Below are 27998 nucleotides of genomic sequence, written 5' to 3' on the forward strand. Positions count from 1 at the left end.
AGTAAAATATGTATAGATTACATTATTTATCAGCCCTCTCTTTTGTATCTATTTTTAGGTTGTGCAACCTTGTGTGAATAGTGAAAGAATTTCTGTGTTACTCAAAATACTGGATTTTACCCGCAGTAATCCTCAGAAGGTGCTGGTATTCACTAATTCAGTAAATGAAGTAGATGTGATTCATGAGGTAAGAAAGCATTTAAGTAGAAAAATGTTTGGGTCTTTTTTTAATTGCCAAGGTGTAACAAACTAAAATACCTTGTCTTCTGAATAAAGGAAGAATATGAATTTGGAAGTTAGTTATTTCTGCTAAAAATATCCCCAAAACACTGCCCTTCTGCCAAGCAGAAAAAAGGCTAACAGACAGTAATGTCTGGCAGAGAATGCTTCATTATTCAATTCTTCACTATGTTCTGTCTGTCAGATTGGAACTTTGAGTTGACTGGACAATCTTTTTTTCAATTGAAAGTTCTGACAATTTTCTTAGTTTTATTTACTCTTTCCAGGAGTGGTATGGGAAAACTTAAGCTACCATATTAAGAAGTTCTGCTCTGCGGCTTTCTCCTCTGGAGTAGTTGAAATTGTAGTCAACTTTCTCTGATTTGAAAAAACATTTTCTGTCATCCTCTGAAAGTTCTACGAGAATTCAGTTAAGCTTCAAGTTGTAGGGTGTTGGGAGGAAGATAGCATGTTTAACATGTGTTTTCTTAAAAGCTGGTATAAAACTGCCACAAAGTTACCTGCAATAGAATATGCTATATTTTTACACTTTTTTTGTGGAATTGTATACTCAGCATTTCAGAGATGGAGGTTAAGACTCCTTCTGCAAGTGTTCTTTCTTCAGAAATTACAGCAATGAAAACATGTAACAACATAACAGTAAAAAACAATCTTTCTGCACTTTGTCTCTTTACTAGTTCTCTAACAGTGCAAAGTAAGAGGAGCGCCATCTGATGTGACTGGGAAGCAAGAGATGGGAAGCAGTTCTGTTAAGCCTGAATAGGGTGATGCTGATGATGAGGATGATGTTGCTAAAGGCAGCAAGCAATGAGGATGTTTTGACTTAAAATCTTCAGCTGTAGTTCAGGGATGGGATAGGAAAAGGATATGGACTGGATTGTTCAGATGTCGTAAGAAGACATGTCAGTCCTGAAACATGGAATGTATTCCCTTCCAGAAGCTGCAGTAGATCCTGTGATATTTAAAGAATTATTCTTATGTAAATGTTGTTGTATTTGGAATGTTTAATCTGTTGGCTATAGTTAATGGAAGCAAATCTGGTTTGTCTCACAACTTTGACATGTTTTCCTTGAATATTTGGGGATTAATTTCTTCAAGCATATCAAAACCAACCCCACCACCACATAAAGAGAGTGCTTACTGATGCTAAAGAAGCATTGAAGCTGTTGATAGTAATTCTTGTTTACATCAACTTCAGATATCTTAAATAATCTACAAAAGTATTTTGTTTAGTTCATTAGACATGCTTGTTTATCAAATAATGAAGGGTTTTGAAGTGATTAATTTGTGAGCATTGAACTTGAGAAATACATAAAGTCTTTGAGAATACTACATTCATGAAAAGTAAGTATGGGTAGATCAGTGAGGGGGTTTTAGTGCTTTTTCTGGGAGACTGAAACGTGAGCCTGCATGTTGTTAGAATCTGCTTAGAGAGGACACCTTAATGGCGGGAAAAGCTTATGTTTAATATATTAACCCATAGAAACCTGAGGTTTTAGTTTGTTTTTATACAGGAAATTAGTATAAATCTCCATCATCTTGAAATTTTCTTTTCATATTAGCAACCTACATTTCACTCTTTTACACGTCTTTTCTTTACAGTATCTAAGGTATGCTGGATACTAATAAAATACACTGTTTATTAGATTTTTAGAGCAGTTACTGCTGTACTGGAAGAATGTGTATCTTTTTTCCTTTGTCATCCAGGCACTGACGAGCAACTCAATATTTTCCTTGAAAATACATGAAGAAAGCAATTCCAAGTATATTCTAGAGCAGTGGACAAAAAAGTATAATTCTGGCAGTCCTGTTCTGCTAGGTGAGTGTTTTTGTCTAGTTGTGATTATGTCTTCATGGTCCCTCATGGTTCTGCTCCAAGTACTTACAGCAGGTTATTTCATCACCTCCACAGGTTCAGTTCCCTGTGAATTCTTTCTAGTTATCCCTCTACTTATTAGTGCTACAGCTGATACAGCTAGTCTTTTTTTTTTTTTATTTTTGTTGTTTGTGTTGCAGGGTTAACTGCTCAGAGCAAAAAACTTTATTAGAGGGAACGTAAAGGAGGAGGGTTTTAAGCACTAGTTAACAGAACTACTAGTACTTTCAGAGAATTCCCATGATTTCACAATTATCTCATATACAGACGATATTTCCATTGGAAATCATTTAGCAACTCTAAAGACTTCGTGTACTAATTTCCCATATGTTCTGGTGGAATTGTATTTTGTATTTTTCAGTTGTTTACAGTAGCAAAAATTCTTACCCACTTTCAAACTTAATTTTTATCATGTTATACATCAGAAGCAAGAAGCTTGACTTACATCTGCTTTGCAGGTTCATACAAAGGTGTTAGCATTCCTGCGTTACTTAAAGTGTTTTCTGTCTTACTCTCGTGAAGTACTTGGCTGTGGGCAATTCTGTTTATTCCGTGATACTGATACAAGATACAGAATTATGCTGGATTATTAGAGACAAAATTGTATCTGTCATACACATGAAATGTATTGACTGAGGAAGTACAATGCTTTATGTAAGTGTATTGGGAAAACACCTTTTAAGTCAGTGCATGGGGAGAGGGAAATGGCCATTGTTAATGTAATGTAATACTTCAGGTGCTTTAAGTACTACAGTTACCTTACTTATGTGTACAAAATATATGCTTAGTCTCAACAGATGACTGCATGCAGTCTTTGAGAATTACAGATGCAACTTGTGTGGTACATTTCAGTTTTCCTTCTCCAAGAGTCTTTGGTCAGCGTCTACACAGCATGTCTGACAACTTCTCTAATGTGAGTAAATTTTTTAACAGGTGAAGAATACATTTGGCTATTAAGTGGTGGATACATAAAAGCTTTTTAAAACTCTGTTGGGGTTTTTTTTTGGTGTTTTTTTGTTTTTTGGTTTTTTTTTTTCAGGATTCTTCTGTAGATCAGGAACATACAAAGGCAAGGTCAGTAATTTTGCTCGCAGAAAACAGTGCCTGTCATGCACTTGGGATCCTGTGCTTTTTGCAGCACGCAGAAGCTGAAATTCCACCAGAACTGCATGATTTTACTGCCAAGATGCTAGAAGCTGAAGAAGATAAGAAATTTTCAAGGCCGCTGTGTGCCTATCTTAAAACATTTGGGATTTGCAAGTAAGGAAATACCCAGTTTTCTTGAAACCCATACCAGTGCAGAAAGGCATTGTACACCCTGAGTGATGACTGCTTCTATTGCCTTGATGAATTTTCCTGTTGGATATTTTTATTCAGACCAGGTTTTGTTCATTATTTTCTGTTGCATCTGTTTCACTTCTTGGGTACCTGCCTAAATGTACTTTAGGGAACTTTAAGCATTGTTTTGGTTAGTATTTTAACAATAATTGCATAAGGTTTGTGCTTTACTCTCTCCCCTATTGTCTTCTGTCCCTCCAGGATTGAGTAGGTAGATAATGACTTCTCTGACTTTTAACTGGACTGTAAGTAGTGTCGGAAGAAGCTAGCATGTTCTCCAGTGTGACTTTCTAGCATAGATACCTGTTGTTGCAAGTAACAAAACATTCAATGTTAGTGTTTGCTTTGCTCTGAAATAAGTTTTCTGGTGTTTTTTGTTATGCAGACTTATCCACCAAGAGCTTTTTGGCTGTTTCTGTTTAATCCCCAGAGTTATGGCTGCTATTTGAGACAGAAATTGAATATTGAGGACTGATGAACTTTGTGTTTTAAGCCATTTTAAATCACATAAAAATACTTTAAAACTGAAGAGAAAAAAAAAAAGGTTTTCTTCTAAAACCCATGTTTTTAATACATAGGAATAGAACAGCTTGTCCAGATCGTCATCAAATTAATATGCAAATGGATGTACCCCAGAATATACCTGATAAAATTCTACAGGCACCTGGATGTGTGACAGTAAGTTATTGTTTTCCTTTGTTTTAGGTACCAAGAAGACAGATCTTAAGTAGCTACTTAGCATATGCCTTTTGTATTACATTAATATTACTGTAGTATGTATACTATGCGTTTTGGATATTTGTTATAATTGAGCCTTTTTCCACCTCTCCTCAAATAAATAAGCATACCGTACTTCTTACTTTACCTTTACCTTTTCTTCTGCATTGAAGATTCCCGTTCTGTGGGAAGAGGGCTTATGTTCTTTTTATTCCTTCCCTCTATAAATTGAGATCCTATATCAGAATTAACGAAGGTTAACATTCCTGTGAATTTCTATTATGTTTATGGTAGAGGAAAATAAATTTATCTTTTGGAGCAAAGAAAAGTGGAAGATAATGTGTGTTTTGTTGGAACTGAGGAATTTTTTCTTGGCTCATCTGTTCATGCAGACTTCCTGAAAAACAAGCATATGCTGGCCTTGTCATTTGAAAGTAGCATTTTCATTTGCAGTATCCACAGAAAACGGGATACTGCAAACTGTATAAGCTCTTCCCTTACCATCTAGATGGAGCAGTTATTGCCTACTCTTGCAAGTAATAGAGGAACCAACAAGAAGAGGTGCCGTGCTTGACCTCATGCTTACCAACAGGGAAGGGCTGGTGGGGAATGTGACACTCCAGAGCAGCCTTGGCTGCAGCGATCATGAGATGGCGGAGTTCAAGATCCTCAGGACAGTGAGAAGAGGGTGCAGCAAGCTCACTGCCCTGGACTTCAAGAGAGCAGACTTTGGCCTCTTCAGAAACCTGCTCAGTAAGGTCCCATGGGATAAAGCCCTAGAGGGCAGGGGGGCTCAAGTCTGCTGGTTGATATTCAAGGATTGCCTGCTCCAAGCTCAGTAAATGAGGCAGGAAGCCAAAATTTAGAAGGAAAAAATAGGCTTATAAAAGGTGGAAGCAAGGACATGCAGCCTGGGAATAATACAGGGACATTGTCCAGGAAGCTAGGGATCAGGTCAGGAAAGCCAAGGCGCAGCCAGAATTGAGTCTGGCAGGGGATATGAAAGATAACAGGAAAGGCTTCTGTAGGTATGGCGCAAAAAAAAGACAGACTAAGGATGATGTGGGCTCTCTCCGGAAGCTATCGGGAGAGCTGGCTACCCTGGATTTGGAGAAGGCTGAGGTTCTTAGTGACTTCTTTGCCTCAGTCTTCAGCAGCAAGTAATCTGACCACACCGCTGAAGTCTTGGAAGGCAAATTTAGGAACTGTGAGAATGAAGACCTTAGGCCCATGGTAGAGGAGGACCAGGTTAGAGATCATCTGAAGAACCTGAATGTGCACAAATCCATGGGACCTGATGAAAGCCATCTGTGGGTCCTGAAGGAGCTGGTGAATGAAGTTGCTAAGCCACTGTCTACCATATTTGAAAAATCATGGCACTCAGGTCAAGTTCCTGACCACTGGAAAAAGGGAAATATAACCCCCATTTTCAAGAAGAGGAAAATGGGACTTGGGATACTACAGACCAGTCAGTCTCACCTCTGTGCCTGGCAGAATCTTGGAGCAGATTCTCCTGAAAAGCATGCTAAGGCACATGAAAAATAATGAGGTGGTTGGTGACAGCCAGCATGGCTTCACTAAGGGGAAATACTGCCTGACCAATTTGGTGGCACTTGGTGATGGGGCTAAGGAACTGGTGGATATGGGCACAGCAGTTGATGTTGTCTACTTTGTCTTGTGCAAAGTGTTTGACACTGTCCCACACAACATCCTTGTCTCTAAACTGGAGAGACATCAATTTGATGGATGGACCACCTGATGGAGAAAGACTTGGCTGAACGGCCGCACGCAGGGAGTTCTGGTCAACAGCTCAATGTCCAAATAGAGATGGGTAACAAGTGGTGTCCCTCAGGGGTCGGTGTTGGGACCCATCCTGTTCAACATCTTTGTCAGGGGCGTGGACAGTGGAATTAAGTGCGCCCTCAGGAGGTTTGCTGATGACTCCGAGCTCTGTGGTTCAGTTGATACGCTGGAGGGAAGGGATGCCATCCAGAGGGACCAGGACACACTTGAGAGGTGGCCAGTGCCAACCTCATAAAGTTGAACCAAGCCAAGTGCAAGGTTGTGCACCTGGGTCAGGGCAGTCCCAGGCACAGCTACAGGTTGGGCAGAGAAGAGCTTCAGAGCAGCCCTAAGGAGAAGAACTTAGGGGTTTTGGTTAATGAGAAACTTAAGATGAGCTGGCTTCATTGTGTGCTCACAGCCCAGAAACTAACCATGTCCTGGGCTGCATCAATAGGAGCGTGAGTAGCAGGTTGAAGGAGGTGATCCTGCCCCTCTGCTCTTCTGAGACTCCACTTGGAGTACTGTATGCAGTTCTGGTGTCCTCAGCATAAGGACAGTAGCTGTTGGAGCAGGTTCAGAGGAGGGCCACGGGGATGGTCAGGGGCTGGAGCACCTCCTATATGAAGACAGGCTGAGAAAGTTGGGGCTGTTCAGCCTGCAGAAGAGAAGATAGTAGAGACCTCAGAGCAATATCTGAAGGGAGCCTACCAGGGGTGCTGGAGAGGAACTCTTCATCAGGGATTGTGGTGGTAGGACAAGAGGTAATGAGTTTAAACAGGGGAAGTTCAGGTTAGATATAAGGAAGAAGTTATTTACTGTGAGGGTGGTGAGGCGCTGGAATAGGTTGCCCAGAGAAGTGTTAAATGCTTCATCCCTGGCAATGTTGAAGGCCAGGTTGGACAGTCTTGGAAGACATGGTCTAGTGTGAGGTGTCCCTACCCATGGCAGTGGGTTTGAACTGGATGATCTTAAGGTCCTTTCCAACCCTACCTATTCTATGATTCTGTACTAAGATGTCAGTGCTTTTTGAAAATCATTCTGATACAGAGTGTTGTTCCAAGTGGGCCTTGTTGGGGTTTTGAGTTTTGCAGTCATGAAACCATTGTGGTTACTGGGTTGACTTTGCTATGGTTGTTCTTCACATGCCAGTAATAGTTTGTATCTCCAGCTCCCTTCACCTGGCTTTTAGGTCCGTTCTACACTGGAGTGTCTTCCTGTACAGCAGTATTGTACAATCTCTCATCTCCTTGTTGGATGATGATTGCTGAGGGAAAGCATGTAGACAATTGGTCCTGCCAAAGTTTTAGCCCTTGGGTCCAAGGTGTGCTGGATGCCTTTTTCCTGTCCTGTCTTCTGCAAAATTTGTGTACCTTTATGTCATGCAGTTAATGGGTGTTACCCATTCCCAAAAGTCACAGGTTATGAAGGAGAACTGGGTGGATTCTTAGTGTCAGTCTGTTTCTACCTAATAAATAAGAATTTGTTGAAGTGAGTTTTCAAACCCTTTGACAACCTACATGTATCTGGTTTTAGTGCCTGAGACCAGGACAGGTTTCATGACACTATTGCTAGAAACATGCACTTACATGTGGTGCACTCAAGGCAGCAGGTATGACTTACTCTGTTTCCTCATTTAATTCTGAATTCAGAATTATAAGAGTATGAATAATACACTGACAACTAAATCTTCTGAAATGTGTGTATGCAGCAGCATCTTTGTCTCCTTTTCAGGCTGGAGAGAGGGAAGTGGTCTTGAATATGAAAGCTTAACATGTCATTTTTAAGAAATCACGTAGTCCTTCTTTCTTCTCAGGTGTTTTTTGTTTTCAGATACTGCCTCTCCACATTGTAAGTGCAACAAATTACTTTGGTCGAATAGTAGATAAGGAAAAGGACCAATACACAATTCTTGCTGAAGAAATTAATGAGTATTTTGAGAACCCGAGTAATAGAATTTCTGTTAAAAAGGTGAAGGTGCTAGCATTATATGGATTATGTGAGAAAAGACTTTTTCACAGGTAAATATGTTGGGGTTTTTTTTCTTATCTGTGTCACTTTTTTAAACTTTCACTGTTTCTAGTTTAAAAAAAAAAGTAGGCCCACATCCAAAAGCAGGGAAAAAAATAGGTGCTATTTAGACCTTTAAAAACCTATTTTTAAGTTACTGAATGGAAAGCAGAATGACTACCCATGCATGTGCACACACAGTTTAATGTTTTGCCATGAAAATAGAGTTTTCTAAATTAGTAGATTAAAAACTTTTTGCAGCTAGTTAGATGAATAATAATTCTGTGTTCCTTTTCCTAATGTATGAAGGGTTCAGGTGTTAGAGGTATACCCAAAAGAGGAGGAAAATCTGTTCTTCAATGTCAAAATTAAATATATAGATGAAGGCAGAACAAGTCAAGTTCAGAGCTGCCAGCTGCTTCATTTGCCTGCAAGGTTTCAGTACCTGCCAGCTCAGGCTGTGGAATTTGTAGTTTGTAGAGTGAAACCCATTGATAAAGAAACTGAATGGAACCCAGAGGTAATATTTATGTTTCTGCATGGTATTTCCTTTGTTCTTTAATTTCTGTGCATTATTTTCTACAAGAAAGCAGTAATGAACTACAAACTTAGTTACCAAATCTCATTGCTTATTAGTATTAGAAATAAATATCTGCTGCTGGGCCAAATTCTAATAAGTCACTTTTCTTGTTTGTTTTCCTACAAAATAATAAAGTGGTGTTTATGGGGTTTTTTTCTCTGATTTAAATGGGTTTTTACAGAACTAGCTATTGCTACTTTTGAATCTGTGGGGTGTAACAGCAGAAGAGTAGCCTCTGTAAATTGACCTGTGTTGGAATATTCTTCTGTTAAGTAAGATCCCTCCTTAAAGGCTAATACTATTTAGCCCTTAATTAAGCTAAGGTAACCTATGGTAGAGTTTGAGTATTAACCTATGGTAGAGTTGGAGTATTCACTAGTTTACTCAAAACGTTTTATTTATTTAATATCCTTTTCATTGTTAAGCTCAGAAGATTGTTTCATTATAATTAAAATAACTATATAGTTATGTTGGTGTTCTCAAATGCAGCGAAAACTTGTTTTTCATAGGTAACTCGTTACATACATCACAAAATCAAAGGAAAACCACATGAAGCAAAAATAGTACATACCTTGGGAAATACAGCTTGGGTTGACCAAATGGTAGGTATAGAACTGTACCATTACAAAATATTTGTATCTAAACTCCTTTTATAATAAAGCACAATTCTTTCTTTCTGTCTTTTCCTTTTTAACTTTCTGTGGGGTATTCATGTGTTGGTTAATTTACTGTGATGGTGTCTGAGCAGTGGAACAGGCTGCAGACAGGTTGTAATATCTCTTATCTTTAGAGATACTCAGAAGCATCTGGGACTTGGTCCTGGACAGCTGACTCTAAGCAATCCTTCATTTTATGAACAAGGAGTTCTGTGAGGAATTGTTATCCATAGGTAGCTCGAAGGCAAATTGAGGGATTTTTACTTCTAACAGAAATGGGGATAGGTTCCTGTTTGCAAATGAGCTGCTTATAAGTATAAATAAATGAGGTATGTTTAAAGCTTAGATTTGAAGAGACACTGTTTATGAGCTATGATTTCCATTTAGTATGCTTTGTCATTCAAGGTTCGCATAACCAGGCTGCCAGAGTTGAAGATAACAGCCAATGAATACAACGTTCGGTCTGAGATTTTGTCTACGGGTCTGGGAACTGACAACCCAGAACATATAGTGCAACTTCAGAAGTTATGTGGACACCTGAAATTATTAGATCACACAGAGAACTTAGAGTCTTTGTAAGTGTTCATGAATTTTTTTCAGCATATAGTTTACTAGGGTAAAAAATTGTATTATTTAATTTTAACTGGGTATTTTCATTATTAATATTATTGAATGTGATTTTGATTTGAACACAGACTCTAGTGTTTGTGATATATCTGCTTTCCTTTAATTATTCTTTAGCCACATAAAACACAATCACAGAATAGTTTGGGTTGGAAGGGACCTTAAGATCCTGCATCATGAAAAGAAAAACATAAATTCTAGAAAATGTTTAACTGGTATGTGATGCAGATATATTTCAGAAATTATATTTAAGAAATACACTAAAGTTGAATTTGCTGTGTTGTATTTTACCTGGCCTCAAATAATTGTTTAGTTGAAATTACTCAGAAAAGCTGATAAGCATTTTCTAAATGTGAAGTGATTAAAGGTATTTCTCATTTAGGACTGAAATTACTTCAGTCTTACCTTAATTACTTTGGAGGTAAATTAGTAAGATGTGTCAGTTCTGAATAAAGATGGCTGCACAGGTATTTAATACTGAATCTTCAATATGGATTAATTTAAAACTATGTATTTATGTGTCGTGGTTTAAGCCCAGGCCGTAAATCAGAACCACGCAGTCTACTTCCCCCCCCACCTTTCTTCCCTCCGCTCCTGGAGGGACGGGGAGGAGAATCGAAAGAATGCAACTCCCATGGGTTGAGATAAGAACAGTTTAGTAACTAAGGTATAACACAAACCACTACTGCTACCACCAATAATAATAATGATAAAGGAAATAACAAGGAAGAGAATACAACCGCTCACCGACCGGTACCTCACCCCCACCCCACAGTGATCTAGCCCTTCCGGGAACTCTCCGTTCTACATCCTGGGCATGACGTGCTGTGGTATGGAATACCTCTTTGGCTAGTTTGGGTCAGGTGTCCTGTCCCTGCTTCCTCCCAGCTTCTCCTCCTCCCTGGCAGAGCATGAGACTCACAAAGTCCTTGGTCAGGGTAAACATTCTGACCCACAACTGAAAACGTCGGCTTTATCAGTATTATTCCCGGGTCGAAAGTCAAAACACAGCACTGCACCAGTAGAAAAAATGACTGCTACTGCTGAACCCAGGACATTATGTGAACTGAAACATTAGGTAGTAGCTTACTAGACTGGTTTCGGTTCTCTTATGCCACTGGGTGTTTGGAGGTCATGGAATGAGATTTCATTTGAACAGATGATTCAGTGTTTCAAAAATAATGTGGTGCTGTGTTCTCAGTAATGCTTTGACAGTGAGTTCCAAGGCTGTTGCTGGTCGTGGTGCCTATCTCTGAGCTCTCAAGTAAACTGACTGTTGCAGTGTTCCATTTTATTTGAGCCCAACTAGTGGCTGTACAGCTGGGAAGCCATAGGTCTGTGGCTGATAAATTAAGAACTTTGAATATTCTGAAATTTTTACTTTTCTAAAATTAAAATGAAATATGACCCAAAAGCCCCAAAAACTGCTGAAATTCTTTGTGAAAGGGAATAGTTTTTCTGTCTAGGACTGTCACACACAGGAGAGTCAATAGACTTTTGTTTCAGATGAAACGCTAGTACCACCAGGATTATAAACGTTTTCCTAACTCAGATTTCTGTATAAATGCTTCTTTCTGAGTTACTGAAGTTCAGCAACCCTGTGGTGGTATTCATAGTTTGTAGAAGTGCATTTCATCAGGGATTTTTATATGTATTAAAATGAAAAACTTCAGAAGGATTTCCAGCTATGATTAGGAATCCTTTATATCTTAAACATATTTAAATATTTTCATTTTAAAACGTATTTTTCTGTGTTCAGAAGCATAAAGGAGGATACAGCTGATCCAGAGAACATGTCCAATGCAGAGAACGTGTCCAATCCACAGAACATGTCGGCACAAAAAAACTCTACAGAAAACTGTAATTCTTCTAAGATTACTTTCAGGACTCATTCATGTGGTAAACATTTTTAGGATTTCCAACAATTTTGAAACTTTAAGGATAGGCGCCTAAATGTCAACCTGAATGTCATATTACAAAGCGCAGACCTCTGTGAGTGTACAGAGTAGCACCATGTAGATAATGTTTAGAATAAGCCAGAGATACCTTGTAGTTAGTAGCTTGGAGATGCTGTGAGAGTAAATCCCACTAATGTGGCTGTATTGCTATTTGGGAAACAGTTATTCCTTGAGAGACTAAGAACTGAATGGAATGTGTGAGTAGGAAATCTCTCCTGTAGACAGGGTGAGCATTTTCCTGTCAGAAGCCATAGGGTTTAAGGAAGTTGAAATCTGTTGAAAGATGAGGTAACAGCATTGTTCTCTGGGAGGTTGTTTTTAATTTTTTCCAAGACTTAGGATGGCTGAAAAAGGTTAAAGGGGAAAGAAAGCCGAAAGCTCAAGGATGTGATATTCGGTCAGAGGCTTAAAAGCTCAGGGCTTTGTCACGTGCAGGAAGGGGACCTTGCAGCAGTTGGTGCGTGAGTTTAGAGCAGTCAAAGCTGAATGATTTTAAAATGTTGCAGCAGGCAAAATTCAAGTAAGATCATGGAGTACTTATCATAGAAAGCTTTTTTTCCTGGTGTAGTAGAGTTGACTGTAATGCCATGTTGTAAGTTGTGATGGTAACAGCAATATTAGTTGTTCCAACCCTGAAACTCTTAGTCATTGTCTAAAATTACATGTTTTGGATTTCAAGTAAGTAATGTCTTGAAATGAGAAAAACCTTTACCTGACCTGAAAAACTGTGCAGTTGTGTTGGGTTTTTTTAAATTATACCAATCACAATGTTCTTTTTAGTTAAAATTTTCAGTTGAAGTATTAACTTCATAAAATCTTTCCAAATACCAGGTACCCAGTATAAATGGCAAATATGGTCTTGCAGTAGTAATTTGCTTGCTAGCAAGCTGTGTTTATAGTGGTTCTGGAGTATTCTGGAAGTATCTGGTTTCTATAGTATCTGATTTCTTTTTAGATGGTGTACGTCAAAGTAAGGAAGTAGAAGACACTACAGTGCATCAGCGCCAATGGTACAAAAATTCAGAGTGATTTTTAATGTGAATTGCCAAAGAGGACAGTCGTCCTTACTGAGATTAATCTGTTTTGTGAGTAAATAGGTATAATATAGGCAGAAGTATTCTGTTACCTCAGTGTTGAACTGGAGAGATTGACTGTTGCTGTTAGATATGTATGTATATACACACACACCATCTTGTGAATCCCTTTAAGTAATTTCGTTGCTCTTTGGCTTACTCCTGGAAGCTAACTTTACCTGTTGAAATTGTGTAATCTTTGATAAGGCACCACAGTACTAGGAATGAAAACAAAACACTCTTTAAGCTCAGTTGATGGGTATAAATTCTGATTTGCACTTAATCTGGTTTATGTTTTAACCAAAGAGTGTCCTATTTGGTGTCTGAATTACAACTCAGACACTTCTGTCTCTGCAAATTGGTATTTCATAGGATGAATCAGTTTTGTGTCTTAATGTAATTTCGTTCTTACCAAAAAAAAAAACCAAAAACAAACTGATTTTATTCTGAGAATGTCTGCAACGCGAAATTATGGCCAATTTCTTTTTCTCTTTGTTTTCTGCTCTGTGTTTGTTTTGTTTTGATTGGAAGTGGATCCATTATCCTTAACCCTTTTTGGATACAGCGGTTTCTGTTTTTAAGTAATTTGAGCAGCATGGAGTAAAAATGAATGCTAGGTTTAGGTTTATTTATGATTGGGAGTATGCCAAGAGAAATCGTAAGTGTGGTTTGTGGGCAAAGTCAACTGACAATGGATCCTGAGAAATGTGTAAGTTTCTCACTTTGAGACTAGGCAGTGCTTCTCTTTGGTGGTTTATAGTTTTTCTTCTGTTAATGCTAGTTATGGGTGACTGTCATTTCCTTGTGCAAGTGTCAGAAATATTTTGTATTTTAGCCTATTGGAAAAGTTCTTGGTAGGGTGATTGATTGCTTTTAGTTGTATCTCCTGCAGCTTGGCTAGAACAGTTGCAGATCTTCTCCGTTACACGTTGAGATACGAGATAGCAGTTAAATAAATGAGGGTTTGGATATGACTGAGGGTATGATAAGGGAAGTAATAAACGGATATTACTGTCTGTTAACAGGATTTATCTTTTGCTGGTTAAAACCTTTCAGTGTTTGGAGGAAGATTGAGGCATAACAGCTGTAAAACAAGAAGTTGAAAATACTCATGAGATGTGTATTTGTGTCTGTAGTCAGTTGTAAAGTTTGGTTTGTCTTTCAGAGGCTGGTCTTGCTACTGTTACCTTTTCTTTTGTTGTTTCAATATCAGACTATGGTAGCATCCTTAAATGGGGCAGTAAATTTGATTCCTATAGATATCAAAGTTAATTAGGTGTCTCCCCCCACTTGGACTAGTAGATGTGCTACTCCAAAGACTGAGATCACACAGCTTTTGTAGCAGGCTTGACTGACATCCTGTCATGTACTTTCCTGTCACTGCTATTCAGCTGAAAGTCAGCTAGTTGCTTGTAACCTAATGGAAAAATTCTAGCTTAAGCAAAATAGCTTCTCTGAAATAGGGGTTTTTTTTCTATTTTTGGAAAAAAAAAATCCTATTATACTTTCTTTATTTTAGCTTTCATCCACAAATAAAGTGGTTTCAAAATGAAGAGACGGTTACAGTGAAGGTAGAAATAGCAAGTGCAGCTGACCATAAATGTGAGTTCTCTAAAAAGAAGGTGATTTTCAGGTAGGTTTAACAAATCTAATATAATTACAAAATGTTTGACTGTCAGCTTGCATTTAATTTTTTTAAACTTTGTTTTATGATGTAGTGCTTCTTCAGGAGACAAATTTTATTTGGCTGACATGGAGCTGCATCAGTGTATACTTGCAGAGAAGTCTACGTGTGTGATAAAAGATAAAGAGGTTGTTATTATTCTTGCGAAAGAGCAAAAAGGATCATGGTGCAAATTACTAAAGAACAAGGTGAAGTGGAAGTTAATTTGAGAGTTATTGCGTATTCTGAACATACCCACTGTATGCCAATGCAAGTATTTCAAACAATGTTTTTGCCAACAGAATAATCACGTGTCTCTTGATTTTGAACACTGGGAAGATTGTGAAGATGATAGTCCTTTTCAAGGTGGTAAGGAATGAACGAGTTGGTGTTTATACTGCATGAGATGATTAGCATCCTCATTTCTGCACAGGTTTTATCTCAAATATTTTTTTATTTCAGATATATATGACACTTCACTTGCTCAAACTCTCTGAAAACAGATGACAGGACCACTAATAGCAAACTAGGCAGCAGAGTAATTTTCTGTCAGAATAGCACAGACAAGCAGTTAAAAGTAGTTTTTAGTGGTTTGGCCTAGTTTGTAGTTTAAAGTGTAATTTTACTGTTTTGGTATTTTTTTAATACTACTACAGATTTATTTTGAAGTTCTTATTTTTTTCTTGCTTTATAAGTGATAATTATTTGATAATTTGATAATTACTTCTAGGTCCAAAAAAAATTTATTGCACTGATGCAGTATCAGAAGATTTGGTTGACTCCTCAGAAGTCAGTGGAACAGAAAGTGATGACTAATTTGGATACAGATCTTTTTCCTCTGATAAGAATTATTCTTCAAAACAGTTGCTTGCATGAATATTTCAAGTAAAAGTGATAAAACTAAACACATAGGTTGCAGAACTGTCCTTAATTTTAGGAGGAAACTAGTGAACAAACTCCTTACCTCTGGGCTCTGAGAACCTAAATAAATACTCCTTAGAAGAACATTACGTATGTGTTCTGGTGCCTTCACTTTAAAATCGTTGGTTTTAATGTAAGTGTGCTGTCCAAACAGTGAAATCTAAAGAATTGGTTGAATTTATTAGTAATTGAATTGGGTTGAATTTATTAGTAGTTACAGAGCTTCTGGTTTACTTTGAGTGAATTTGCTGTGTTAGCTGTAGTTAGTAATTTTTCAAAGTTTTAAAAATCTGAATCTGTCAGTTGTTTCTACTATATTCATCCTATTCATATGTTTCTGCCTGTTGGCAATCATCACATTTGTCAGTTCCGCATGAAGAAATTACGCTGCAGCTCCCAATAGCAGTTTTTGTTACTTCATTGGAAATATGTTGACTTGGTATCAAAGATTGTACAGTGCAGTTTGCTATAGTAACTAACTGCTGCAAAGCTTCTGTGACAGTAGATTTAGTATTTGTTTGACATTTTGATTTCTTATGAATGCTCTTACTTCATTCCCTGTGAGTTTATCCGAAACTCTTTCCTACTGTGCAAATGAACAATAAAATCTTGTCTGCTTAGCCTAAGGCTTTGCCTGTTTATATACCATCTTCCCATAAATAATTGTCACTGTTAAGATTTGTGCACATGCAGAGCATCTTGCAGTAAAGTAGTCATGTAAAAGAAATACATAATAAATTAATCTGGTATTGATCTCTTTGCATCTTTAGATGTTAAAGCATGTTTTCCCTGATGTAACTATATGGTGATTTAGAATAGAGATGAGAATTTACATGTTTATTTAAAGAAGCCTGAAACATTAGGATGCCTTTGCTTCAAGAACAGGAAAAAGACAGTATCAATGCGTTTATAGAATCACAGAATAGTTAGGGTTGGAAAGGACCTTAAGATCATCTAGTTCCAGCCCCCCTGCCATGGGCAGAGGCACCTCACACTAAAATGACAGTTTATTTTTTTACTTACGCTGACAATTTTTCTAATATTAGCATAATATAAAGCTGCTTCTTTAAGAATGTTTAAGAGTATTGTTGATGCCAGTGGAAAACCACCATGTGACACAAAAAGTTGTAATTGTTAACGTATGGTTTAAAAAAAAAAAAAAGTGGTGTTGGAGGAACCTGATGACTACTGAACTCAATTACAACCTTCACCTGTGTACAGGTACTTGGAAAGCTGCAACTGTTGTAGAAATACTTAGGGAAATAGCTAATGTAACTGTGTTTTGGTCTTAGTCTGTGTTGAGGTGCAAACAGAAGACTGTCAGATCACCGAATTGAAAAATTTTTTTTTTCCTCCACAAGTTTTGTTGTTCCTTGACTTGTCCCTTAATAGGATGATGGTCCTTAGATGTTGTTGAAGGGACTTGTGCTTTCAGTATGAAGTCCTTCTCAAATTAATTACATCAAAATACTGATAAGTGACTTGATTAAATTCACAGAGTGAATATAGGAGCAGTGCTGCCTAGAATCTGTCTATACTTTTCTCAGAAGGGAAAGCAAAAGCTGCTTAAATCTGTATGTTAATGTAGTACTGTTTTTGTATTTTTTCATCAGCTACCAAATAGTGTTTCTAGGATGAAGTTACCTTTGTAAAGTCATGTTCTTGCTGATGGTAATTGTTTTAATTAAAAAAATAAAATCAGCCTCTTCGTATCAACTGTGCTTCCCATTTTCATTCGATTCTCACTTCCTCAGTCTTCAGTTTTTTTGATAGCTAGTGTTTGGTCTGAGAAAACTGAGAACAGTTAGCCTTGGTTTACGTTACTTTGTCCTTCCTCTCTGGTCTGTTGAATGTGATGCTGATTTCAGTGTGATCAAAAGCATCTTGGCAATGCTGCTGGTAAGTTGCCATCTTCATAATTTGAGAAGTTCCCCTTGTTTATTTTGAGTAATGTCAATGCAGAAAACAAGATACCATAACATACTAGTGAAAAATGGAAACACCTCTGCTGGACACTGTAATCTGGCTCAAATCTTTTATTCTTGCATATTTAACATTTTTCAAGTGTTGCAAAAACAATACACCAGTATGAACACTATTTTAGAGAGTTTAAATGTGTGCAAAATATGTGAATCTCCTTTAACCACTCAAAAACAACATAAAAAATACACTATTCAGTAACTTCCTCTGCTGGAACAACTTCCAAAAGCATCTGAAGGTGCACAGTGATGGGCTCTGAGGGGAGAAAAGTTACTGTTAGAGGCTTATGAGAACAGTATTTCTATTCAGACTTGTACTATTTTCCTAAGAATATTTCCTGAAAAAATTATCATTGTGAGTAGTTGTCTGTCTTTTCTGTATTCACATCTCCAAATATAAGGGGTGGGGAATAAAAAACAAGATTCAAGCTACAACATTCTAGGATTTCTAGACTTTGCATTAGGGTACAGGGCTTCTGATTGTATAATTATACAATATTTAATAATAGTGGGGGGCAGGGGAGACAGGGATGGATATTTTTTGTGTCTTTAGAACTACTAATTCTGCCCTTTTAAGCTGGTTCCCTGTTCCCTCTCAGAAGTATTTGTGTATCCTGGTTTTCCATAGATAATTGCAAAGAGTTTATCCTGAGATTACACAAAACTGTTTTATAAATGATCACGCTGGGTTCTTGCAGGTTTTACTTACTCAGCAGCACTGTCATTATTTTTGGTCTTAAATGTTGTTAACATTTTCTTTAGTAAGTATAGCGAAATTACTAACTTGAGCTCAAAGCGGTCTTTTGTGGCACGAGAATGTGTGTCTGCTAATCCTTAGTTAATGGCTAAAGCCAGTGTTTCAAAATACGGAGAGTCAAACTAACTCATAACTGAACAGATAAAATAATTCTGTTCCTTTTAAGTCAGTTTCTTCATGCTACTGAAGATATGTATTTCTTTTTTGTAAATAAAGTTTCATTTTTCTTGAAGTCAGACCACTTTTTTTCACAGGAAGGAGTAAAATACATCCTCCTTTCCACACCCCACTCATGATTCAGATGGGATGGCCTATATAATAAGCTTCATTACAGCAATTAATCAAAAGCTTAGCAGTACTGTTTTGAACTTGGAGCTGGCTATGTGAGTTATACTTACTTGATATTTTTTGGGGCCAGTTGAATTTAAAATTAACAAAAAGTACATAAACTATAAGTCCACTACCTATAAATAAAACACAGTACAAATAGGCTAGTTCAGGTGCACTGATGACTGGTGCCAGTACCAGTAAAATGGAGGCTAATGTCACTGCGACTGGAATGATGATTGGTATCTGCAAGATATAAAGCACAAAATTACTTGTTCCTTTGCTGTTCTTACAAAAGTTGCGTGTATGGAAGAAGAATAGTTTCATTGCCTTATGCATGTTTTCCTTTCCAAATTTCTAGCATCAAATGGGGCAGTAGAGTAGCAAGAAGAAGGATAGGGAAAACTCTTCTCCTATATCGTTGACCAAGATCTCTCTGTCTAAATGGCAAACAGAAATGTAAAAGTTTGCATTTTAATGCATCTGGGGCCCTGATTCGAGTGAAATTGCCTGGGGTCTTAGTCTGGGTACTCTTTCAGTGGTAGTCTGCTGACTAATAGTTTCTCATTCCTGAAAACCTGGCAAAAGGATGTTGTTAAATATGCAAATATTTAGGATGAGGTCGTGTTTCATTATTTCTGTGAATGGAGGAAAAACCATTTTGAATGCTGAACTTACCTTGACTGGTCTCTTGAGGTCCTTTCTTGTAAACCTCATAACAATGAGTGCAAGGACAGTTAAACCGTAAAATATCCATACTGCAAAACTCAGGTAATTTATGAGTGTGTCAATGTCACCAGGGATAATATAAATAATAGCAATGAGCCCCTAAAAATGAAAAGAAAAATTAGTATAGTCTACTGTAAAAGAAGGCTGAATTTTACTTGTGTCAGTATGGGTGATGATCTGTGAATGCTTTTCCTTAAACATTTGGGTGTAAGTGTATTGCAGCACCTTTAAAGATAGTGTCCCCCTGCTAACATAATAGTATTTATTTTTGTGTGCAATCTTAATTCCATTTTAAATCAAGACTTAAAATTTGAATGCCTTAGTCTGTTCTGTTGTTGACTGTGTATCTTTGAGTAAGTGAAGATGCTAAATACATTTTTAGGTTATTAAGGTTACTGGGAGTCAACAGAGCAATTGAATTTTCAACTTATCTTGGTTTACTTTGAAAATAAATGGGTAAAATAAAAATAAGATATTCTAGATTTATTTTAAAATGTATTGAGTATATTTTTGTAAGATGTAAATGCATTCTTACAGGGAGGAAATACAGTGGTAATAGTTTGCTTTTAGCATCCTGTGAAATTAATACTGCCTAATAGGAATAATTTAATTTCTTAATTTGTTTTCATGCTGTGGATACTTAAACATTTTGATTTTAAAATCCAGTTCTGCAATGAAACTTAAAATTAAGAAGTTGGGGGTGGGTATATAGTGGGATTTTATCCTAATATTTGTTTAGTAATTTTCTTGTCTAGTTAATCAAAGATACGTGTCAAGACTGCAGATAAGAAATTGTGGAAGTGTGTATTCCTAGAAAATTTTGTTGATAAGTTTTCTGTACATAAAAAATATATACTTACATAAAATATGATAGCAGGGGCTGGTGTTAAACGCTTGACACTAATGTAAGATAGCAATTTCAGCATGTGCCCTTCACGACCTGCAACATAAACAAGTCTGACAAAACAAAAACAAGGCAATCTAGTTAGTGTAGCACCTAGAGTTTTAATGCCTTCCTGGAAAAAAAAGACTACACTCACTTTCAGGTATGTTTTATTGTGTGACTACACCCAACTATAAATACATCAGTATTTCCCCTGATATGCAATGGAATCTAAAATATGTTACAGGCTGGAATAAGGGAAGTAGCCTGTGTTACTGGTGAAACAAAGCAGTGAATTTGAAACGAATTCAGAAACAGTATTAAATTAGTGAACTTCAGACTGATGTCAGAATCATTAATTTGTACATTAAAATTATTTTGGAAAAACATGTTAGCTATTGTGTCCCTTTACATATTTCATTTTTTAATTAGCCTTATATCAAAAAGCTGTATTGACAACCTGTCAAAAACCTGGTCTTTACAGCCCTCTGGTATTCAGCTGGATTTGAGATTTTAAATACTTATTAAACACTAAATGGAAACATTAATGGAAGCAATAAGGGACCTTATTTTCTAAACCTGCATAGCCAGTTTCTTTTTGAAAATCAAACAATATAGTTAGATTTGCAGGTACTTTTTAATTACATGTTTTACATAGGGATCAAAAGAATGCCTGTATCTTTGTGTGTAGATACATACGTATACAGAATTCTTTCCATCCTTCAAAAATTCTCATTTTAAAGTATTTGGGATGGGAGCTTACCTGCCTGCAGTAAAACAGGTCCCATTGGCAGATCCAATTGTAGAAAAGGCCACAAAGAGAGGAACTATCCAAGAGGCTGGATAAAGGACTCTATCTCCGAATGTCTGAGATATGGGATTAAAATTAAGTATTTTTGTCATTTCAGTTTACCATTTGGTATATTGAGTAATGTTGGAGCCTCTTCAGAAGTACAGTAAATGAGTATCTAAAGTATATCACCATTAAAAACATCAATTGTATATTTTGTATAGTTACTAAAAAATGTTTTGCCAGTTGAAGACCTGGATGAAGTCATGAGCCACTGTATAGAGTGGAGTATTGTGGTGGTTGAGATGCAGCATCTGTAGGAAACACTGGGAGACATGTAAAAAATAAACACACATTCTAGTCAAAACACTTGACCTGGGAATGCCTGCAGAAAAGGAAGATTGCCATGCATGCATGAGCTCTTTTAACCTATGTGGAAGGAGTTAACACTGGCAGCGACAGCATGACAGCCTGGGCCTTGTGGGTGCACCAGTGAAAGGCAATGGTCTCAGCACACCAGTTTTTACCTATGCTGTGGTATGTGGGCTGCTACTGCAGGATGGAGTAGAGCTAATGTAAGTACTGTAAATGCATTTGAAATCAAACTTTTGAAAGGTTTTGGGGGTTTAGTTGAGGGTGATTAACCTTTTATAGTAGGGCAAGCATTAAGGGTAACATCAGTGTTTCTTTGTTCAGTGGTAAGACACACCAGTGCCACGCAAGAAGTCTACTTTCAGATGTGCAGACCTGATGATACTGTGCACTCCTGTTGTTTGCCTTTCTGCTGCTCCATGGCAGTTCTGATTTTTTGTTAGTCTGAGAAGTTCAGTGCTAGCTGATGTGTGGTGTTTAGATTGTGAATTCTGTGGTATATTGAAGTTCTTTAAGTCTCAATATATATACTGCTGTACCTCTTGATGCAAACAAGATGTTGAAATGCACCAAAGTTCTGAATTTGAATAACTTCTTTTAACATTGTAACTTTTTTTTTTAATATACGTAAGAATTTCTAAATTCATGTACTTCATTGTGCTGCACTGCATTTGGCATGCATGGGACATACTGTTTTCCCCAAAAACTAATGCTAAGAAAAGTTGCTGCATGATCTCAACAGGTGAGAACCATGTCCCACAGAAAATTTACTGAGTGGAACTGCAGGGACAGATACTTCTGTTAAGATTTTAGAAATCTATATCATCTTTAATTTTATCTGTAATAGTCTTGTAGTAATACTTAGCTTTAGGGTAATTCTTAGCTTTAAGAAAAAAAAAAAATGAAGAAGTGAATTACGGACTCCTTGCTGCCATCTCGAGCATGACGAACTTTGATCTGGCATTTTTGCATGTACTTTTTCCTCAGAAATACTGGAAATACTGAAAAGGGCAAAGCATCAGCCATGTGTTATTTTTCCTTCCATTTTCTGATGCTTATGGAAGATAATCAACCTTGGAGCTGCAGTGCTCACAAAATGTTAGCTGCAGACTGCATTATTTTTGCTTCCTTCTGTTTTTTTTTCTTGGGATATGACATAACTACTGTTGTAAGCATCACTGAAATAACTCTTAGATTAAGAAATGACAGTGGATGATGGGGATAAAGAGGACACTGACAGCTTAGAAACTGACTGTATCCTAAAGAAAAATTACAGGTTCCTTTTTTGCTCATGACTTTAATGCACACAGCCTTCTCCAGATGCTCTATTACAAAATAAAGTGGCTTACCACAGCAACTGCCTGGGACTGCAGGAGTTCTGTTGAAGTCATTACGGTGAAATATGAAATGTTTATCAGAACGTAACAAACTGTAACGAAGGGGATTCCAGTAATTATAGATAGCGGTAGATTTCTGAAGGATGCAAAAGTAAGACTCCATCAGCATTGCTGTATCACTGGTAGAGCTGTCATAGTAAACTGTGGACTCTTACTTTTCCCCATATGCTCTTTAGGTGTATTTACATTTCTTTATTGTAGAGCCATGGAAATCAGGACTTAAAAAAAAATTACAAACTTACGAAGCTTTGTCTATTAAGTGCTCAAACTGAATAACCATTGCTTGAAAAAACAAGGCAAAATATATGCCTGCTTGGACAGAAATAGTAGTGTTCAATTTTTTGCCATTAGAAACACTGCTTTCCTACATGGTTTTACCTGTAAGGATTTTTAAGTTCTTCTGTGATGTAATTGAGTTGATTCCTGGAAGGAGAAGCATTCATACAATGTTATTAGCAGTCAGGTGTTAAAATCCTAATACATTATGAAGTCTGGTGTTACTTGTTCTACTGGTTTTTACCTTTGCAGTTAGAAGGGTTTGGGGTTTTTTGTTTTGTTTGTTTAGTTTGGTGAGGGTTTTTTTAAGTGGTAAAACTGCAGGACAAAAACCTATGTGAGCTTCTTCCCCAAATGTCAACCTCTTGATTCACCATCTTTCCCTCCATTATCTTTTCCTCCTCACAATTTTACAAGTATCTCTTGAGATTTTGCAATGAGATTGTCTTAGTTCTTGGATAAAAGAATCCCAGAAGAACAAAACAAAAATTTGGCAGACATGATCTCAAATACAGGACTGCCTTTGAACCCAAAGCTTTGCAATATCTGAGTCTCTTCAAATGAAAGCACAAGCGTACCCATCACAAGGACTGAAGTGAGTCATGTTGTCTAGAAAATGAGTGAAAACCTTTTTAAGGATTACACCAATCAGAATTATAATTTCAAAATACTTATTTTTCCTAGAGCGTGTAGGCCAGATTAAAACGAGATTTTTAGTTGTCCACTTCTGAAAGTGTGAGGAGAGGTATTTACAATTCAAGAGACCAATCTTCAAACATCAGTGCCTGGTAGTTACATATACTGAAATACTTAGTTAGGCACCTGCGCTGTCACCTTAAAACAGGTGAATTTCTGTATTAGCAGACTTGAATGCCTGAGTGGGGAAGAGAACCTGAAAGAGTGATCCATTTAAAAATAAAAGTGTAAAGCATCTACATTAGACTTGCTTTGCTGGAAGTTAAGAGTTATGTTCTCAGTACCTTCCAAAATACAGATCTGTATGCAAGCCTTTACAGTTTGAACATTTAAGAATAGCATTAACGGATCAGATCATGATACTAAATTTATGCCAACAGAGTCTGAGACCAACTGACATTCCCTTTAGTTGCAGGAAATGGAATGTGTAAATTGTTTTCTGGATTGTGGTAGAGATTAAATATTCCTGCCAGTTTATCCCTATGAAAATAATTCTGGAAAGCACTCTTCTGGGTACTAAATATAAATGCCTTATGTAGAGCATAAACGTAAAACTAAGTTCATCCATATATGTGAATTTTCAAATGTGTCTTCTTTAATATGGTAGATAATAGATAAACAGATGCAGAGAATTAAAATTTAAAGCTTCTCAGGGAAGAAGACTTAATGTTTTTACATTAATTCCAAATGAAAATAAAAAAAAAAAAAAGAATTGAAAGTTGAACCTTATAAATTCTGACCTTTTCTTATGTCTTCCTGTACTAATCAGACATCACTACATTTCACAAGAAAGGGGCTCTGGGAAGGCTATTTGGCCTAACATAGTGGCATTGAACTTTATATTAGTTATTTATATTATATTTATATTCTCATTACCACAGTATCTTAAGTACCTTCAGCAGCAAAGCAGCAGCTCCTTTCAGGATCTAGTATAGTTTCTTTCCCTTACAAACAGGATCTTGAGGTTTGGGGGGGGGGGGGGGGAGGGTGGGGGTGTTATTTTTCCAGAATTCATTAATAACAAGTCAGATGTTAACTTTTTCAGATCACATCTGAGTTGTGCTGAAGGAGAGTAAACCAGTTATAAGATGTTAAACTGTAACCATTAAGATACCTTACCATCCATCATATGCCCAGAGTCCATTATAAAATGCCAAAGCAATAGATCCAAAAGAAACTGAACTGTCCTTGTAAGAATCTTTAAAGTTTTCTGTTTTTCCTGCAAATAAGACATAGATTACTGGTCAGTATTGAAATTAATTCCTTTAATCCTCACCAGATGAAGAAACATTCTGACAGTTGAAATTAATTAATGCAAATTTTTATTAGTTGATCTGTAGTGCTGCATTTCCCACCCAGCCTTTCTCTAAAAGAAAATACCAAAGTTACTGAGAGATCTGGAACTAAAACTCTGAAAAGAGAAGTTTATTTTACGCCACCTCTGTCAGTGGGAAATTGTTTTACGTCATAGCAGAAGTTAAAATAGTTTTTGCAAGTAGTGTGTTTAATTACCTTGTGCAAGGAGAACAATTCCACTTACAATAATGATTGTGACAATGATCATTTTAGCAGCCGTGAGAAAATTCTGGAGATAGCTTCCCAGCTTCACACTCAGTGAATTCACTGTTGTAAGTATCACTGAAATACATATTCATGAAGTTCTGTATTAGATTTGTCAGAATTAAAAGAAAAGTTGCTTCTGAAATCTTTCCCCCTTTCACCTCCCCGCCTTACTTACTTTACTACTTTTCCATACTGCTGTTTGTCTATTATGATTGATACAGGGGGCTTTAACATCCTATGTTTGGATAACTTCTAAAAATGTGGGGAAAAACTGTTCTCTGACTCAGGCACTGGTGGATCTTGTCTCTTAAAATCTTACCGATGGCAGCTGCTGCAAGACACTTGATGGCGACTTGGGGTGGATCACAGCTGGGATAAAAAGGAGCTAATGTGTATTCAGCAAAGCTGAGACAAATGACTGCAAATGAGCTGGGTTTGATGACCAGTAAGCTTGTCCAAGAAAACAAAAACGCTGGAATTGGGCCGAAGGCCTCCATAAGGTAAGGATATTCTCCCCCAGATTTTGTGATCGTTGTACCAAGCTCAGCAAAGCAAAGTGCACCTGAATAACAAGGAAAGTGTTACTAGCTTAGTTCACACACTTTCTAAAACAGATTATCACTTCTTAATAGGTAGAAAAGTTGAGAAAATAGATACATACAATGCATCATTACTCTGTTCGTGTTTTGGTATGTTTCACTGTATATGCAAAATAAAATTTTAATTACTTGTGAGCAACTCGGAAAAAATACACTGAAACTATTAAGTTACAGACCAGAACTATTGGTGTTACAGACTTCAACAAAAAAAAAGTACATTCTGATTTTATATTAGATTTCTGCTTAAGAAACCAACACAATAAGAAGCATCTAAGTGACAGCTGCACTGAGTGACCTGCCTTTGGGAAACTTGGAAAAATAGACTTGCTGCACAATTTTTAATTAAAATGTCAACTAAGCTTTGGAGTAGAGGATACTTCTAGCTGGCATCTTTCTCTGCTGAGTACCTGACAGAGTGCCCATGAATTCCCTTTTTGGTTACCTTTTTGAAGCTCATTTTGAGGTGCTTAGCACTGTATTTTCAGATAGTGGAATTGAATTCACAAGAAGGAAAATGGCAGAAGTACCTAGCTCACTGCCAGTGAGCATCTCACTCCCTGTGATTTAAGTAGCAAAGTATTGTCTTTATTAGTTAGTGGATGAAGTAAGAATGAACTGTGAATGTGCTTTGCAGTCTTAAAAAGCTCAATTTATCTTTTATAAACAGCATATATCTTATTTTTCTTTGCTGAGTACTGGTACACTTACCAGGATATGTTACTTTGGTCTAGGTGCTAATGGCTAATTTGTGAAATGAGCATAGTATGCAGAAACAGTAGGTACAGAGATTTACCCAAAGATTCAGTTGCTTTGTTGATTCATTTACCTAAGGTTGCAAGAATTCCACAGGCTGCCCAGATGGTTAAACAAGGACCCACAGCTCCCACATTGGCAAGTACTGATTTTGGAGAAATAAAGATGCCTGAGCCAATAATTGTTCCAACAATCATACAGATTCCACTGATGAGGCCCACCTTAAAATAAAATGAGACATTTTGGTAAAGTAACTTCTGATAATTCAATAATTGCTTCCTGGTATAATGCAATTATAGTAATTGTTATTAGTGACTTACCTTTTTCAGCTTTCAACATGCAACTTCTAAAAAGTAATACATGAGACTGAAGTTTCTCTTTTCCCTGCATATGCACCCCTGTGTAGTCCTGCTGTTCCCACAAGTCCAGTTATTTGGACTGTGCATGCCTGTGTGTTTGTTGTGTTAATCCATCCTTTGAATTGTGTAGGGCTCAAATCTAATATTGTACTTTTCAGCATCCCCTTTCCAGTCTTTGATTAAACACTGGAATTCTTTTATGAGCACTTGAGGAATTCTGAATTTTCTAAGCTTCTAAAATCTGATTTCTTGGATGGAGTTGGGTTGTTTGTTTGTTTGCTGGCTTGTTTTTCCAGCAGTTGCTTTCACTTCCTTGCTTCAAGTATTAGTGCACAGGAATTTCCTTGATACTGCTAAGTGGTGAAAGAATCATGTTACTTAAGTTTAAAGAGGAATTCCACTCCCTCCTGAGAGCAAGTGGTATATCTGATTTCTGTGGCATCTGTAATTTTCTGGAGGAGACACCTTTTTATTTGTATTTCTGTACCAGTGGCTGTTTTGTGGCTACAAATATCAGCAAACTTCCAGAATCAATGAGCTGAAAAACCCACTTCAGCCTCTGAGAAGTACATGTGGAAGGAAAAGGTAAAATTTCTGAAGTGTCTCAGTTGATCAACTTCAGTTACCAGACAGCAAAATAATTCAAAGGCTTTAAAAAAATACATATGCTTACTTTTTGTGTTTTCACCAGAGCTTTGAGCAACCTGGTCTAGTGGAAAGTGTCCAACCCACGGGTTGTAACTAGATGAGCTTTAAGGTTTTCTCCAACGCAAACCATGCTGTGATTCTATTTGACTAGTAATTAGTAGTTTCCTAAACTGCAAGCCACCCACACTACCAAGATACTAGCACATCGCAGCTAAACCAGGACACAAGTGCAGGTTTTGCATGCTGATGCCTGTGCACAGACCTTCCCCATGCCAGCCCCCTGCACACCGATGGACCAAAGGGGAAATGGTTTACCTGCTTTTGTAGGTGCGTTGTTTGGAGTTCATGGCTCTGAATGGACTGTTCATCCTCTTTTTTGTTGCCTTCTCCTTTTCTTTTCTTCAAGCTTTCTTCACCCATTTGGTTTACTTG

The 27998-nt window shown here is 37.2% G+C and overlaps 2 protein-coding genes across 2 annotated transcripts in view; one reads left to right on the top strand and one right to left on the bottom strand.

Moving 5' to 3' along the window:
- The window catches only part of TDRD12 (tudor domain containing 12), a gene marked incomplete at both ends in the record, with an annotated part of 34132 nt that extends 18799 nt beyond the window's left edge, over window positions 1-15333 (top strand). Inside the window, 15 exons of the mRNA XM_080638383.1 lie at window positions 59-187; window positions 1948-2059; window positions 2905-3029; window positions 3156-3376; window positions 4033-4132; window positions 7787-7974; window positions 8273-8483; window positions 9053-9145; window positions 9605-9774; window positions 11583-11722; window positions 12737-12791; window positions 14374-14487; window positions 14573-14726; window positions 14820-14886; window positions 15248-15333. Of these exons, the coding sequence (XP_080494509.1) occupies window positions 59-187; window positions 1948-2059; window positions 2905-3029; window positions 3156-3376; window positions 4033-4132; window positions 7787-7974; window positions 8273-8483; window positions 9053-9145; window positions 9605-9774; window positions 11583-11722; window positions 12737-12791; window positions 14374-14487; window positions 14573-14726; window positions 14820-14886; window positions 15248-15333 (1965 nt within the window). The remainder of the gene's footprint in view (window positions 1-58; window positions 188-1947; window positions 2060-2904; window positions 3030-3155; window positions 3377-4032; window positions 4133-7786; window positions 7975-8272; window positions 8484-9052; window positions 9146-9604; window positions 9775-11582; window positions 11723-12736; window positions 12792-14373; window positions 14488-14572; window positions 14727-14819; window positions 14887-15247) is intronic.
- A 2275-nt stretch (window positions 15334-17608) lies between these two features.
- On the bottom strand, window positions 17609-27986 carry SLC7A9 (solute carrier family 7 member 9; the record flags this gene model as incomplete). Its single annotated transcript, XM_080637677.1, has 12 exons — window positions 17609-17673; window positions 18573-18747; window positions 19180-19329; window positions 20091-20187; window positions 20877-20980; window positions 22625-22748; window positions 23051-23095; window positions 24764-24863; window positions 25157-25282; window positions 25527-25769; window positions 26633-26780; window positions 27882-27986. 12 exons carry the CDS (start codon window positions 27984-27986, stop codon window positions 17609-17611), a joined length of 1482 nt encoding a protein of 493 aa, XP_080493803.1.
- Between the last annotated feature and the right edge of the window lie 12 nt (window positions 27987-27998).

Source organism: Psittacula echo (genome assembly GCF_963264785.1).
Source record: "Psittacula echo genome assembly, chromosome: Z".
NCBI lineage: Eukaryota > Metazoa > Chordata > Aves > Psittaciformes > Psittacidae > Psittacula > Psittacula echo.